The 17,206-nt window shown below is 35.6% G+C and overlaps 1 protein-coding gene across 10 annotated transcripts in view; it reads right to left on the bottom strand.

The window, feature by feature from the left end:
* The window catches only part of LOC114251597 (neural-cadherin), a 340,197-nt gene that overhangs the window by 139,189 nt on the left and 183,802 nt on the right, over positions 1 to 17,206 (bottom strand). Inside the window, exon 1 of one of the 10 annotated variants that reach the window (XM_089727048.1) lies at positions 12,867 to 13,213. The exons of the other annotated variants lie outside the window; for them this stretch is intronic. Within the exon in view, the coding sequence (XP_089583174.1) occupies positions 12,867 to 12,924 (58 nt within the window). The 5' untranslated portion in view covers positions 12,925 to 13,213. Of the gene's footprint in view, positions 1 to 12,866; positions 13,214 to 17,206 lie in introns of those variants that run through there. 10 annotated transcript variants of the gene reach the window in all.

Below are 17,206 nucleotides of genomic sequence, written 5' to 3'. Positions count from 1 at the left end.
TAGGTCTATCTTATAGCTGTCTGTCATATTATGTCTTATATGTTTATTTTTTTGACAAATAAACCACGAATCTATTTTGTGTGAAACATTTAGTTTAATTTAAAAAAAAAAAACTGACAATATTTGCTGCCTGAAAGAAGCACTAAAATTTACATTAATTCGATGTAAAACTGCCTTCAAACACGACACGTCGCTGTCTTCCACGGAGATTACATTCAATTTACCTTATATCCTTTGCGCACCTATTCGGCAGGCACTACACAAAAAATGTTTTATCATAACATTGTCGTAGGGGAAATACGTCGCTAAGGGCGTGTCGGTTTATTTCTGGAGTTATTACCGTATTCCTAAAAAAAGTTTTTCAAGAGCTACTAAGTTTTTTTGTGTTTATCGACCGTATTTAATCGTAAAATTTTACATCACAGTTCGAGATTAGCAATCGAAATGAATAATAAGGATCCCGTCGTGTTCGTACCACCTGTACGTCTCAGGACTAGGACTATGGTCTCCTTTGGAACCATAGTCCTAGTCCATAATAATGATGAAGTCTTTAGATTAACAGAATAAGCTTATATTGTCCCTCTGATACTACCCTATGAAATTCTATACTGGTATAGAGCCCTCAGGCTCGGTGGAGTGATGATCTGGGCAGGGTGGCTGGCAGGAACTGGATGAGAGAAGCCGAGGATCGTGCTCAGTGCCGAACAATTGGAGAGGCCTATGTCCAGCAGTGGACTGCTATAGGCTGATGATGATTATGAGTACAAAGTGTCAATGAAATGGTTTGGAGCTCTACTGTCATTGTTGACATGCAGAAGAATCCAGGCATAGTACCATTACCGAATTATAGATGGCGTGCGGGTAATGTTTTATTTTCTATATTCAAAGAAAGGAAGATTCACTATTTTTTTTTAGAAAATACTAAGTATTCCCAAGCCAGACACAAAACATTGTAGTTAATAAATAAGAACCTCTAAAATTTTTATAAGTAATTCGAGTTTTAGACTTTTAAAAAACTTTTAATGAAAGACACATAAAAGCTCCATTAAGCTGGCGTGGAGTTAAAGAGAGTAAACGCTCTTAAAAGTAACGTTGAAGCAGGTGTCTCGACTGTAAAATGTTGGACGAGAATATTTCTTCTTAGTGCCCACTACGACTAAAATATCATTCATGAAAATGTAGATAGAATTGGACTATGAAGTAGCGAAGACTGGTACATCGTTTCAGAATCATTAAGTATAATTCTTCAGAAAACACCACGCAAAGTTTAAATTCACCACTAAACCTTAAAATCCTTTGTTTACTTTAATTTCGATTCACTCCCTATAAACGCGATTAAAGTACAGCTTTCGCAATAAATACATGTTGGTTTTTATAATAATACTTTAGTTTCTAGTCGGAAACTGTCCAAATGTTTTCGAAAAATTCAAGTCATGCGACCGATGACAGATATGTACGTATATACGACTATATCCATGCCGTGTAGACATTGAAGCCGTTCTCGCGTATACTTTTTTTTTATTGCTTAGATGGGTTGACGATCTCACAGCCCACCTGGTGTTAAGTGGTTACTGGAGCCCATAGACATCTACAACGTAAATGCGCTACCCACCTTGAGATGTAAACTCTTAGGTCTCAAGTAAAGGTGGGGACCCGAAACGCATTACTGCTTCACAGCAGAAATAGCCAGGGCGGTGGTACCTACCCGTGCGAACTCACAAGAGGTCCTACCACCAGTGAAATTCCAAATTATACAGAATACCATTGATTTTATGATTTGATACGGTTTACCTAACGGTTTCTTAACAACGTAAATTATCATCACTTATACAGTTCACAGAGTTCGGAAATTTGAAGCCAGGGAACATCGTTTCCTAAGTTTATGCAGATTGTGCTGGCTGTAACATAACTCAATTCAATTGTAGTTCGAATTATATGCTTGTATTTCCTAAGGCAGCACACGAGTACCTACATATGTTACGATTTAATATTACTTTGTCGTCATCTCAGGACGTTGTTTCCTCAATTACGTTTTGTCGTTTGCTAAAGTATTTAGTTTCGAACGTGATCTTGATACTTGAAAGAAATTGTTTTCGATGTGGTATATCTAAAAATGTTTGTAATTATTTTGTCTATATTCAATACCATTAAGCAACCAGAGACTAACGAAAAAATTACTGGCAAAGTTAATTACATTTCGATATTTAGGGTCAGTGACATGTCCTGTTGGAGTCGCATAAGGTTACTAGGTACATACCAGCCTAAATTGAAGGTCAAACGAAAAAAAACATGTAAACATGTCCCAATTCTGGAAATTTTTACCGCAATGTAGTCATACGTTTGAGGATTTATACAATAATATTGAAATTATGTAACAATACACTTCAAACTTCGTGTCTTAAGATGGTTGGCAGATTTTACGTTGTTAATGATTACGCTTTGATGTATTTTAATCTTTTAAGCAAGGTCGGTTGTGAGCTCGTTCACCCATCAGCGCAATAAGTTAAGTAAAAAAATGAAAACAATTACGCAATCTATGTATTTAAATCACTTGTTAAAACGAACTACAGCACATGACGTCAAATGTGGCTAATCGTTGTCTTTTGGCGAATTTATTATATTGTTGTAGCACTTCGTCTCGGTCCGCGCGTAGTTGGAATAGCCCCTTCGGCTACCAACGATTAAGTAGAAAAAAAAAAATCGCTTCGGCACACGTAGTAGTTTTTATCTCTCAGCAGATAAACATAACGGACCCTCTTCATATAGCACTGACCAGACATACATATATTTAAAAAGTAATCTAAAGAAAGGCTTAAGCAGAGTTTAATACGGCATGTAGGGGCGCAGCTGTGCCACAAAATTAACAGCAATTGGCAATTGTAGTCATTTTTCATCAGACAAATCGTACGCTTGCAGGTAGTAAATAAATATAATGAATTGAAAGTCATCAGCCTGAATATATTAAAAAAAATCGAAGCCTATCTCTAACTAAAACACTATTTTACTGGTATTACGGTGTATGAATATCATTATTATATAAAACTTAGCTAAGTTAAATATTCGAGTGTTATTTTGTTAATAAAACTTTAAATTAGGGGCATAAATTTGGATAACAATATTCTCAACATTCAAATTATTATTGGTTCAATTTTTAAAACAATTCTTCTTACAATAATTGTTATAAAGTTACAGTCTAGACTAGAGATCGAAGAGACAAAACGAAACCGTATAAATGTGACTTATTGCGATTTTATTAAAAGACATTCGATAATAGTCGAGATAGAAGTCGTCGTGGCCTAAAGGATAAGACGTCCGGTGCATTCGTGTGTAGCGATGCACCGGTGTTCGAATCCCGCAGGCGGGTACCAATTTTTCTAATGAAATACGTACTCAACAAATGTTCACTATTGACTTCCACGGTGAAGGAATAACATCGTGTAATAAAAATCAAACCCGCAAAATTATAATTTGCGTAATCACTGGTGGTAGGACCTCTTGGGACGCATGGGTAGGTACCACCACCCCGCCTATTTCCGCCGTGAAGCAGTAATGCGTTTCGGTTCGAAGGGTGGGGTAGCCGTTGTAACTATACTGAGACCTTAGAACTTATATATCTCATGGTGGGTGGCGCATTTACGTTGTAGATGTATATGGGCTCTAGTAACCACATAACACCAGGTGGGCTGTGAGCTCGTCCACCCATCTTAGTAATAAAAAAAAAAAAAATATATATATATATAATAATATAGGTAAGCAATCTTTATGTAAGTTACTACGGAGAAAAAAGCCGTAGACTTTCAAACTAACAAAGATATTGTCTGACGTCGACTGGGAATAAAAGCCGGACAAGCGAACGGGCGATTAAAATTGAATGTTATTATATTTTAATCGAGTTATTTCTTTATAAACGGTCCTCAACAACGAGAACCTTTAAACATAATAAGGAAACGTTTTTGAAATATTTTCGTTTCCGACAAAAAAAAGCCTTGTCAAACCAGTTTAGTCGATAAATATTTTGTGAAGTGAATGTTGTAGAATGTAATCTCCAATGTTATTGCCGGGTTGCCTGCCTGCCTTCCTTAATATTTTGTTTTCGATGAAACAAGTCAAAGCGTATCAGGCTTTTATAGTTAAACAAATAAATTTACTTTTTCTTTTGTTTCCGTTGTTGGCAGACGAGCATACGGCTTACCTGATGGTAAGCAGTTACCGTGGCCTATGGACGTCAGCGATGCCAGGAGCACAGCGAAGCCGCTGCCTATTGCAAAGCGTTTCCACTACACTACATCAGATGTTCATAGTTAAGTTAGTGCTTGCAGCTCAGCACAAGTAATCAGACAATAAGAGGTTAAAGTATGAAATTTTTGTTTTAACGTAGAAGTCAATTGTCCAAAATTTATATGGATTGATAATATTTTTACTGCCCTAGAAGGCAGATGAGTATACAGCCCACCTGATGGTGAGTGGTTACCGTCGCCCATGGACTTCAGCAATGCCAGGGACAGAGTCAAGCCGCTGCCTACCGATGATGGTACTTCGTTGATTTAACAACATAAAATGACAAAAAAGTGTTTATTTCTCAACAAAAAAATATATAATTTAACTAGCCTTTGTAGAATTAACAATAATTTTAAGTAGAGATTAAAACTTATATATTTCTTAAGGCACATGATAGTTTTGTGGATGTACAAAGAATAATATGACATGTATTTTATAACATCGATAAAGCGGGTGAAATACATGAATTTTTTTTTCATTTACATTTGTTAAAAATTCATCTCGACGATATTCTTACATGAAATAACGGACCCCAATTTATTGACAATAACAAATCGAATAATCGCGTATGAGTACGGAACAAATGTAGGTATGCTGTAAGCATCCTAACGAGGTAAAAAAATCGTGTTTTTTTTTCTGCTTTTTTAAGTAGTGAAAAGGGGCGATGATTTTATTTTTCGTTATAACAATTTCGTTTTATTAAACGGTTTTATTTAGCTCGACCCGTACGGAATTTATTTGTTTATTTTTATTAATTCTAACTTGAACGATGCAAACCTACACAGGTCACCCATTGTTGGTATTTTCTTTTTAGGTATAGCCGATGTACCGGTTTAGTTAGTTGAGCCATTATCTCACGTTATCTCAATGTGAATGCTGTCACTCACCTTGAGAATTGAGGTCGAAGCCTCATTTGTATTGTACAATGGTTGTTACAATCTCTAGAAGAAATGACTGACAGGAATAGGCAGGATGGAACTATCGATGCGGGCTTAATAATGTTTGATTTTATCACAATTTTATTATTTAGTCATAAAAGTTGCTGTTGTATGAAATGATTGTCTACATTACTATATACATTAATGTATACGTTGACAGTAGCCATAGGTTTTGTTGTACCGATATTTTGATGTTCATGAGAAACACTGACAACATACCTGATGGTCAGTATGGACCGTAAATAGCTTAATGTATCCAAAATGTTGATTCAGTAGAGCATTTTATGGGTTAAACATGTATTGGCAAATCATATGAGCGAAACATTTCTTTTTATTAAATCTCGTTTTCAAATTTATTTGGATTTTCGGGTAATATCAGAATAACAATTAGCTTATATAGATTATTAATCAACCAAACAAAGATAAAGACGTTCAAACTTGTTTGTTGACAACTTATCTTGTACGGGATTACGGGTCAAATGCAGCTTACATCGCTTCGAACATTAAACGACGCCAATTAAAGTTATTCTCTGTGTCGGACAGACAAATCGTAATCGGATTACGTTGGAACAGGCGGGCTTGCTTCGGACAGGTGGACGGGCGCGCGCAATAACCGCACTGCACCGGACGCCACGGCTGCGGTCATAACGCGCCCGGAGTCGTCGCTAATTAATTCGGAACGCGCAACCGGTCGAGACGATACGTCTAGTAAACACAAACTCATTATCCCGGATTCCTACCTGGACGGTAATAAAACATTTATTTTCGGAAAAACGGATTATACGAATTCGAAATTACGGAGACTGTCTGTTTGCTTCCGTCATATTCGGATGTCGAGATTTTATGAGCAAAACAAAAGAAGGCAGGTACAACCACAATCTTCTTCGATTTGTTTCTCAAAAAAATTATAAACTCGATCCAGGTTTGAACATATACTTCGAAGCTCTCTAAGAAGAGTTCCGAGAGGGTAGTTTTTAAAAATCGGTTCTTCGAATTTGTCGGTTTAGAGCCTCAATTTAATCGAAACACAGAATTCTCGTATCCCCGACTCAGTATTTACGCTAACACGTTAAGTAACGTGGAAATTTGTTTGTTTTCGTGACCTGAACATTACCATAAATATGAGAGGGTACCCCTGTATGTTAATCTAAGTAAATCTTCTTACCATTAGTGTTACGCACCGCGATGTGCGAATAAATTTCTTGTTACGCACACCGAACTGGCGGCAAACAGTCGAATAATACAGAGCTTCATACAGAGTCAAAAATAACATTGATCGTACTTTTATTTTGTACATTTCACTTCTAAGGGAGTAAATTAAGGGATGAACGCTTGTATGATAGTTATTTTCAAAGTTAAGAACACCTCTGGTAATTGATTATACATATTATTTCGTTTATAATAAAATCTTAAAGGATCATTCGGGTAACGAAAAAAAATGACGTACAATACATATAAATAAAGATAGACTCATATGAGAATAGTACAGGCACATCCCAGTACTTCAATAGATAACTACATACTCTATAAACTTAATTATATTACGTAATATACTAATATACTATAATATACTATTATAATTTTTATTGGAATATAAAATGTAATTTAACATTTAGTGAATATTAGATTTTTTTTATAATAAAAATTTCATAACTTCATTATTAACTTCGTCCGGATCTTAATTTCGAAATCGTTCGAATATCTAATATGTAGTTTCAAAATTAAAAAAGTTTTGGGGACAGTTCAAAATAAATCAAGAAAGAAGATGTCTACCAAAAAAAAATTTAAAGCGGCTTGAAGTTTTTACTGACTGAATTATTAATATAACCAAAGCGACATCGGAATTACGTATGCGAATCGAGTGTTCGCGACGAGTGGATCCTTTCGCATCTGTTCGAAACCCATGTTATCCTGTTCTATAGGCTACTAGAAGAGTGAGCCAAGCATTCTCGGACGACACACATGTATACAAGCCCCTCGTATCCGAGCACACAAAAGGCCCAAATTAAACTCACTCCCTCACTCCTTCGTATCCTTTGTATGTTCCAGAATTGTGCTGATCTGGTTCCGTTGTCTCTACTCGCCTTTGTAGTTAGACGATGATATCTATTATTATTCAGGTGTGTTAATATTATACGCAAGGCTCCGAAGATACCTTATTAAACCTGTCTTCATACAACATTGAAGCAATAAACGTGCCTTATCTTTTCGGAGGTTATATAAAACTGACGTTGGTTTTGACACGAAGGACGTGTCATTCAACGTATCCTCTTTATGCAACGTGACAAGTACGGTCACGAATTTCTAAAGAAGGTCTGACGTTCTTTATTTTTATTGTACGAAAAATTTTTAAAAAATTACAAAAAAAAAGTTTAATCGAATCTGGTCGATGCGTGACATGGAGCTAAATATTAATCATGACAAAATATAGCTCAAGACCTGCTTTTTTCGTAACGTTAAACTCATAAAAAGAACCATGAAAACTTGAATGTCATGAATGAGAAAATTGTGGAGACTGGCAGTGTTCTTGGCCTAATGAAAGCCCCGTAGTTTGGAAAAAGTTTAAAGCCGTAGCTTGAGGTCGAGAGTACGTCACAGCCTCTTGACCCGACGTCGCTCGCGTAGAACGTACAGCCACGCGTCTTGAGACTAAGCTCTTAAACTATTTCATACTCATTATTAATTTATAATCGCAATGTAATTTATTTGAACGTTAAGTTTTTTTTTTCGAAACTGCATAAATCGCGGTGTGACGGTCTCCTTAATTTGTCACGTTTTTAACTGTATGTCTTTGAATAGCGTCTCCGCATATTTTCCCGGGACTGTCATACAATGCAGATACACCGGAGAATGGGCAGCAACTGGCAGTAAGGTGGTCTGTAAGTTAAGAGGTACCACGTTTCAACGTGAAGCATACGTTTACTCCGCTTTTAGGGCATGTAAAGAAAAACCTTTATAATTTAAAACTTTTTAGTTTTAAAAAAAGATTTTTCTTCAGTGTCATAGAGTGAAGTCTGTCATTTTAATACTGTTTAAAATATAGTTTTAAAAGAGATTAAATATTTTAAATCTTGTTTCACAGTGATTGAATACTTCACCATGAATAAACAATAAAATACTTAATTGCGTTTTCCGTGAAAAAGGTAAAGGTTTTTCTTTACAGGCATATTCACTATGTGATATATACGAACTACGACAACCGCTTGTTAACATAACAGGCCGTGGATTCCTTAGATCTCCAGTATTAAAAATAAATTGCCTTATATATTATTATATAAAAAATATTTTGATTTCTACTTTAGGTAGTATGGTTTAGTTTTAGCACTTAAAACTTTGGGTACATGCTCTGAAGAAAGTTTTCGAAATTACAAATATATTTTTTGTGTCGATATTGAATGTAGTTTTATTATTATTACTATTCACTAAACATATCAGATAAAGGATTTTCGAAGACGTTCGTTCAAACATACCAAAGTACTTGCTTATCGAACAATACTGTAATATTTACAATCATGACGACACAAGTTCTCAAATTAATTTGTTGACATTTAATTAATTTAAAAATAGCAACCGCAGAGTTAGTTATCTAAGTGAATTAAACGAGTGACTAACTTTCGTTACGCCACAAATCAATCCATTGTACCGTCTCTGTTATTTGTTAAAGCAAACGGTCAAGTTTTCACAACACCGAAATAATCGCAACTACTTTAGCCTCTGTCAAGACCATCAACCGAGATATTAATTGTCTTTGGAAACTCAATAATTAACTTTTAAGTTACTCGCAGGCTGAGTTTGGCATTTCATTCGATTCTACACGAAGTAAATTTACTGTTGCAATTATGTATGTAGCTTCGACGGAGCCTCTAAACTTGCGTTAATAAACCGAACCAAACTTAATTAAATTCCGTACATTGATGTATTGTGTTATCAAAATTTATAAGTGCTACGTGATACGTGTTTGGGTGATTTGTTTTATCAAACCTAATCTTAAGCGGGCTTCTAAACCCGGGGTACAGAATCAGATACAGAAGCGTGCCTCTCATTTCAGGGTTGAAATCGATGCTTTATAATCTGCATATATGTATACAATAACGATACCGGTCTGTCGTTGTGCGTGCATCAATCAAAAACTACTGGACCGATCTCAATTTAGCTTTCTTTTTCTATTATCTATCTATGGTGGTTTACTATGTTTCTTGTTGAAACAAAAATAAAATCTTTGTTTACTTTAGTGTAATTTATTAGTGTTTTAGATATTTAAAGGTGTTTACAGTGTTCGATTGATGGTGTTATGTTTAATCTGAATCGCGTTAATAGCTGTCATGAAATATTGACTTCTTTAATCTTCATGCAACGAAAATATCTAAAACCTTTATTTTTAAATTCATTGAAGGCGATTAGTGATCACAGGGCATCCTTGAAATCCGTACGTGAACATTCTGTATTAAAGAATTGCATTCTTGTATTGTTTAATTGTAATTGTACATAGAAAGTGAAAGCAAGTTAAAAGCAATAAGATTTCACCATAAAGCATAGAGTTAAAGTATTTCGACGCGATTTGATGTGCGAGATGTAACACCACAGCCGTTCTAGTCATCCAGTGCCTCGGAGACTTGAAATTACTGGTGGTAGGATCTCTTGTGAGTCCGCACGGGTAGGTACCACCGCCTTGTCTATTTCTGCCGTGAAGCAATAATGCGTTTCGGTTTGAAGGGTGGGGCAGCCGTTGTAACTATACTGAGACCTTAGAACTTATATCTCAAGGTGGGTGGCGCATTTACGTTGTAGATGTCTATGGGCTCCAGTAACCACTTAACACCAGGTGGGCTGTGAGCTCGTCCAACCATAAAAAAAAGCAACGGAGCGTGATGCGAAGGATCGCCGCAATATTTCGTTACATTTGAACATCAACACCAAAACAACGCCAAATAAAGCAGTTAAGCCAAGTTTCCTCATAACTAACGTGTTATTTAGCTGCTGCGTTCAAGTTATATATGTGAACACTGTAGCAACCACAATTTTATGTATTGTAGCAACTATATATTAAATCAAAATTTATTAACGAAATAGATTCAGGTGAAAGCCGGATAAATCAAGTGAGTACACTACAAACACATTAGTGACAAAGACAAAACTTAGTTTCGGTTTATTCGGATGTATTCGTTCCGTTGTCACATATAATGGTATTGAAGAAGTTAGGCCGTGTTGACCTAAATAAAACACTAACACCTAATGTGTATTTATTCGACCAACTCCGTCAATCGGATACGTTAACGCCTTATAGTTGTTCGTAGAGCTTGTTTAGAGTTTAATGAATCTAAAACTTATCTCTAACTTCTTCTTGAGTAAGTATAATTATGTAGGAACGGAACGTTTTGAATGTGGTAAGTTGAGGGTTGTCCGAGTTTGATGACAGATGATAGGACGGAGAGAGAAAACGAAAGCGAAGATGTTAAGTTGTTGCGGTATAATTTTATTTTATTTTACCGTGCTAGTTTACTTAAAAGTCGAAAATAAACTCGGTGTTACACTCCGAAAACGTATTTAAATTCGGTCCCTCACACATAAATATACAATGTGGGATGTTAATAAAAAATTATACTTTTTTATATTTTGATGTTTGAATAGATTTATAAGTTTTTTTTTAAATGGCAACTTTTTGTTTGTCACTTTTTGTCGATCATTAGCGCTGTCAATGCTGATAAAAAGTGGAGGTAGGTAGTCAAGAATGAAAATTGGTTAAGGTGTCATGTGCGTGTTTTATTTTTAAAAGATTTTTAGAAGTAAAAGTGCGATAAACGTTTTAATTTCTGCCTATCCCACATATTTTTTTAATAATTGTGGCCGTAATTTTTTACATGCTTACTTGTGCACGGCTGAACTAATTTGAGTTTGCATTTCAATTCCTTTAATTACGTTTAAATCGATTCTCAACTAATTAAAACATTGAAGAAAAAATTCTAATCATCGTGGGGTAGACAATAACCTACGGTGTAATCGTCATCAAGCGCCGATATGGCGGTGTTCAAACCCGCATGCAAATCCAATATTTTTTATAGAGAATGTATTTGTCATTTAATAATCAACGAAAAACGACTACCACGATGAAGGGATAACAGCGTGTACCTAATAACAATGGAACCTGAAAAATATCGGGATCACTGGTAGTAGAGCATATTGTGAGCCTCACATAAGTAGGTATCCTTTCTATTTCGGACGCGAAACAATCTTGCATTCTGATTTTAAAGGCGTGACAATACAGCCGTTCTATACTATACCTTTATACCCCATGTCTCATAGTGCATTCACAATCTGTTTTTATTTGCTCCGATAATGATTAAAGGGTGGGTCGTGAGTTCTAATTTATTTAATAAGGAAGAAAACAAATGTGAACTTCTTACAGAAAACAAACAGTCTAATTTAGTCTAAGAGTCTAATTTATTGTTATTTATGTGCTATATTGGCGTGGGTTGACCTAACAATGTATGTAAAGCGGCGTAAAATAATTAACATTGGTCATGTGACCCATTTGCGCATATGGAATCTATAAAGAATATTATATTAAGACCAGAATCGTATAAAATATTACAGTAATTATTAAAGTTAATCCGAATCTAGCCTTTTTAGCGGAAGGAAATGTGAGTTTTATAGTCCGCGAGCCCGAAAGGACGCATTAGCCAGATTAAAACTTGTAAAAAGCAAAGAAGCGAAACAAATGTCTCTGTAGACGACCGCCTCATACGTAACGTGAATAACTTGTCTCCTGCACGCTTCGCTTAGACATTCCAAGAAGTGGGCTGCTGATTTTTATGACAAAGTTTTTAACGAACAATGGCCTCTGCGTTGTTAAGTATTTTGACGCAACTTCCGGTCCTTTGACGCCTAGTTTCTAATCCACTCTTTTGAAAATGCCTTTAGATGATTTTATAGAAACACAAAGCCGTGAGTGCTTCAGAGACAGTCTACCATTAAAAGAAAACCGATTTGTAAAACTGTTGATCAACTAGAAAAACGGTTTGAAAAACGGTGAGTTCATGGGCAAGACGTCGTGTGTACCAATAGCTATACCAGTTTGACTAATTTAGAACTTGGAAAAAGTACCGTTTTTTAAGGAATAAAATGATGTGATAAAATCATTGCGACAAATTATTTAAGGGAATCACGCAAGATTATCTGGCTCCAAAGTAAGATTCCCTGTATTATGGGAACCAGAGATACTTAAATACGTTTAAATACATGCACGAATGGATATTCTTGACACGAATGTTTTCCCATTGTTTGAAATATGAGTCAGGAACGCAGAATACTGTTCTACCTAGTCGGTGACATTTCTAACGTTAGTAATGAGTGAGTGTTTCAATCTGATACGAGTATACGAGAGCTCTCATTGGAAAGCTCAAGATTGATATTAAGAGCAGAGGTTCCGATTACGAGCGATTGAAGGTAATTTTCCAATAGATTTATGCGTAAATAGGCCTTAGTAAGCGCATTAAAATAATCTTTACTAATGATATAATTTTTCAAAATTAAATACGTCGCAAAACGGAACAGTTACAAATTATTACTTTATAACAATACAGATAGCCGCATTATGTCAGTATAATTTTTAACACACGGTAAGTTGAAGATGTGCTTAATACATAGACTCACCGATGATAAGCCGAAGCAAGCTGGCCGCGAACAGTCCCAGGTCTGGAGTGTTAGCCATCTGTCAGTCCGACGCGCGCATTCTCCGTATGACGACCACGAGCCATCACATCAACCGCCTCTAACGCACTTTACTAATATTGTTCAATTACTTTATCCAATACTGATATTGTAAATTTGAAGAATAGTTTTTTTTAAGTCACACATTCACGTCTTCGCGATCATCGTGAAATTTTATAAATACGACGTCAGGGGTACATTACATAAAAGACATAGGCATTCAGAAAAATTACATTCGGGAAAAAGTACTACTGAGAAAAGTAGCGAAGGATAGATTTTCCTACATCAACGTGAGCGAAGCCTCGAAGTTAGTATACCTGTAACTCAATTGTTTCAAAACATGAATACCTACGATAAGAGATTTATTTCTGATATTTTAAAATCGCGTCAAGAACAGCGTACACGCAACGTAGTCTGCATATTTAAGCTGCAGACACATGTGTAAGCCCTCGTGAACATTCGTCACGTTCTTTAGCCCATATGGGATTTACGGGAATTGAAGGGCTGGAGGTACGTGGCCAGCGCCAGGTGCTGCAGCTAATGAAGACACAATTTTGAAATTCCGATTTCATTAGCATAATGGCTAATTAGCTCTTAGAACGCAAAGCACGCGTGCTTTTGTCAAAAATGGGTCGAACGTTGGAACAATTTTGTGTCTTATTCATTCAACCTTACAATACATTTATTTTAATGTAAAATGAAGACCACACAAATGATGACACAATTTCGCTTTTAAAGGTTTTTATTTATTGATAGGTGAACGAGCTAAGAACACACCTGGTGGTAAGTGGTTACTAAGACTCATAGACATCACAATGATATCACGCACCATAGTGGAGGCACAACGCGAGGTACAGAAGCTGTTCCATCCATCAAGCCAGTACATATGACTATTCCACGGTAGCAATAAGTGCCTATTTTAGCCGTGCCGTAGACAGAATGTTTATTTCTGTCATGTGGGCTATATAATACACCCCAGCACCAATAATTAAGCAAATAGCAAGTAAGTACCTATTTCATGGAAAAAATTGGTACCGCCAGCGGGATTTGAACAACGGGCTAGTCGCATTGCTTGGTACGAGTATACCAGACGCCTTACTATTCAAGCCACGGCGACATTAAAGATACACAGCTTATGAGTTTTAGTAACTGCTTAAAGCCAGGTCAACTATGGTTCATGAAAATACTATACTGCAAAATATACTAGAAATCGGAGTGAATTGGTCTCTTATTACTACTTGATTTTTAATGAGACAGAAAACAATGTATTTATTTATCTCGAGTTTCGAATTCCTCTAGTAACAAGAGTTGGACAACTGTTCTAAACTTCACTCCTTTAGTTAGCAATTTAATTAGATATCATGTTCCTTTCATAAAATAAGTTGTGACAAGTTGTTAAACTTGTAACGGAAGCAGGCGAACAAGAAACGGTGTACTGTAACGAGCCGAGCGTTCTTCGACGAGACCAAACTATCTTGAACGGGGCATTAGCAATTTTTAATATTTCCAAATTTCAAACAAGTTACTACATTTCAGGGGATTAATTCGAAATTAAACTAGAGATGTCCTCTGATTCTTAGTAGACTAGACGAGAGAAACGAACAAATGGAATAAAGGTTCAGTTTATATCGCAAGAGACTCGATCGTAAAATTTTCAGATAGGTAGGCAGCGGCTTGGCTCTGGTCCTGGCATTGCTGACGTCCATGAGCGACGGTAACCACTTACCATCAGGTGGGCCGTATGTTCGTCTGCCTGCTCGGGCAATAAAAAAAAAATAAAAAAAGATCAGTTCATCATAGCGAGACCAAAATGTGTTTTACTTATTAATAAGCTTAGAATTTAGTCAATACAGTTCATCAAAATATTTTGTGTATTATTAGACCGAACAGAAAAAGGGTTCACGTAGGTATGTATACTTAAATAGCATATAGAATTCTATTTTTTATCCACAAATTTCTGTTTCAAATTACGCAGAATTTAGTATTTGTAAGATATATATATGTACATATGTACGTAGGTATTTATTTATATTTGCGGATTGAAAAAGATTGAAAATATTATATGTATTATATGGATTACTAACATGGACATTAGTCAACATTCAAAATTTAATACCACATCATTATTGCGTATTAAAATAGACCAACTTCAATCATTCGAGTTTCATTGAAAACAAAAGTGAACATTGCACAATAACTCATTCAAAATTGGTGAAACTTTTTTAATTTTCGCCACGGAATAAATGCAAGCGTTTCCGTGATTTATACGGGACAGCATTTGTGTTATTTCATAATGAAAAAACGGTACTTGTAGCTAGATAATATTGTTATTTACAAGTCAATCGTCACAATACGGAAGTAGAAAATCGGTTGAGTAAAAAACTTCTGACAGCTGAAATGTTAAGGAAATATTCTGTAATATAAAATTCCGAGGAAACATTAATGTATTGCGTAAGTTCAATAATTATTACTTTGGAATTTTCTGCTATCGATAATATTATTAGCCATCATGATAGAACTTGGCGTATTCGACACGAAAACCAATATTTATTTCTGTTTAATTGTTTTTCAAGGTGTGATTACGTTGAAGTGCGCAAAACATAGGCAACAGGTCACAATACTAATGTGATATTTCAATTGCTTTAGATATTATATGCAAAATAAACAATACAGTTTAAGTTACTATTATAATAGCTTTTGTAGATCAATCGTTCCCTTGCTTGTTTGAGACACCGGGAGATATTTATTAGAATCACTCATATTACTGCCGCGAAGTAGCCATACGTTCCGAGCCCCTGATCCGACTCATCCAAGAACCAGTCGACGATTCCTAGACGCGTCCTTACGAATTCACCTAATCCAGCCACATATAGTTGCACAGCAAAGCCGCTACCGATACTATACTATTATAAAGTACCTTTTGTAAACCACTATTTTTTTATTTAAATTTTAACAAAACCGATATATATAACTTATATTGAATGCCTCTATGTATATTTCGCATCTATTTTTATAAAAATCGATTTGTCCGAACTGAAGGCGAAAAGATTAAGAGAGAAACATTATTTACAAGTACTTACAGTCGTTCGGAGTTAAGGAGCAAAAAGAGAAAAGTTTTATCTGCCCGTTACGGCAAAGATAATACAGATAAAGAAATAATCTGTAGCCTCGTGCAAAAAAGGAAAATTAGTTTGTCCCCGGGGTCGAGGCTAAATTAGCGAGCGCTAGTCAGCATGGTCCGGCACTCGGTTAGTTAAAATGCAAATTGTTGTCTTTTGTTTAGAAAAGCCGATCAACGTACAGCGCGATCACGCTCGACAAAAACATGAAAAAACTAAACGTTCATTTATAGTCAACGCGTATCCATTGCGTCCTCGTCGGTAACAGAATTTCAGATAGAGCCAGTCCGCTATTTTGCTATATCCCTGTATTTTATTTTATGAACTAGGTCGGTATCTCTCGGAAGATACGAAATTCTTTAAATTTTCATAATGAATAGATGAACTTACTCTGCAAGACTTCAACAATGTATTACTTTTGTTGCTTTTAAGATACTTTACGTACGTGAATTTTCATCATAAATGAGAAAGCGGTTCCACCGTGTACCGCAGACTGGTTAAATTTAATAAAATATAAGCAAACAAAAGGAGCAATAGGTGTTCAGATAAGGGGTGGCTTTTTTAATAAAATGTATTAAAGGGGTACGTTACGTGAGCGACCCGTTACGTGATGAAATGTTATCGCGGTTAGCAATGTTATCACAATTGTTTTTATAAAATGTGAACAAAAGGGAATCCGTATTCTTAATATTCTCAATTTGTTTTTCCTTTTTTTTGTTAACATTAAATAATATACTAAAGAGCATCTTATTTAATGATATGCTATTGGTTTTACGCCGTGGAAATAGAGAGAGATTTTTCCGAGCACATTTTACAGTCTTATTGAATAGCAACTCTTAAATCAGATTCGTCCACATGTGTAGGTGCCTACCTACCCCTTACAAAATAAAATATTCGGAAAGTTCGTGAACGGAATACAAACAAGCTCGGTACGTTTTGAGTGGCGCAGATACAACATGAAAATGCCATGACGAAACAGATGAGCTAATATGAATCTTACAGTCTATATTTTTTCTGGGAAATCCTATTTTTATTACACAAAAAGTATAACAACGCGTCTTGACTATTTTATCAGTGTGCGTTGGCGGTGTGGATGATTTTAAGATGTGATAATTTACGTTGTCAGCAAGCTTACTTACGAATAATGAAAAGGCTACTTGAGGT

Source organism: Bombyx mandarina, chromosome 04 (assembly GCF_030267445.1).
Source record: "Bombyx mandarina strain Sakado chromosome 04, ASM3026744v2".
NCBI lineage: Eukaryota > Metazoa > Arthropoda > Insecta > Lepidoptera > Bombycidae > Bombyx > Bombyx mandarina.
This window is presented reverse-complemented; position numbering and strand designations above follow the sequence as displayed.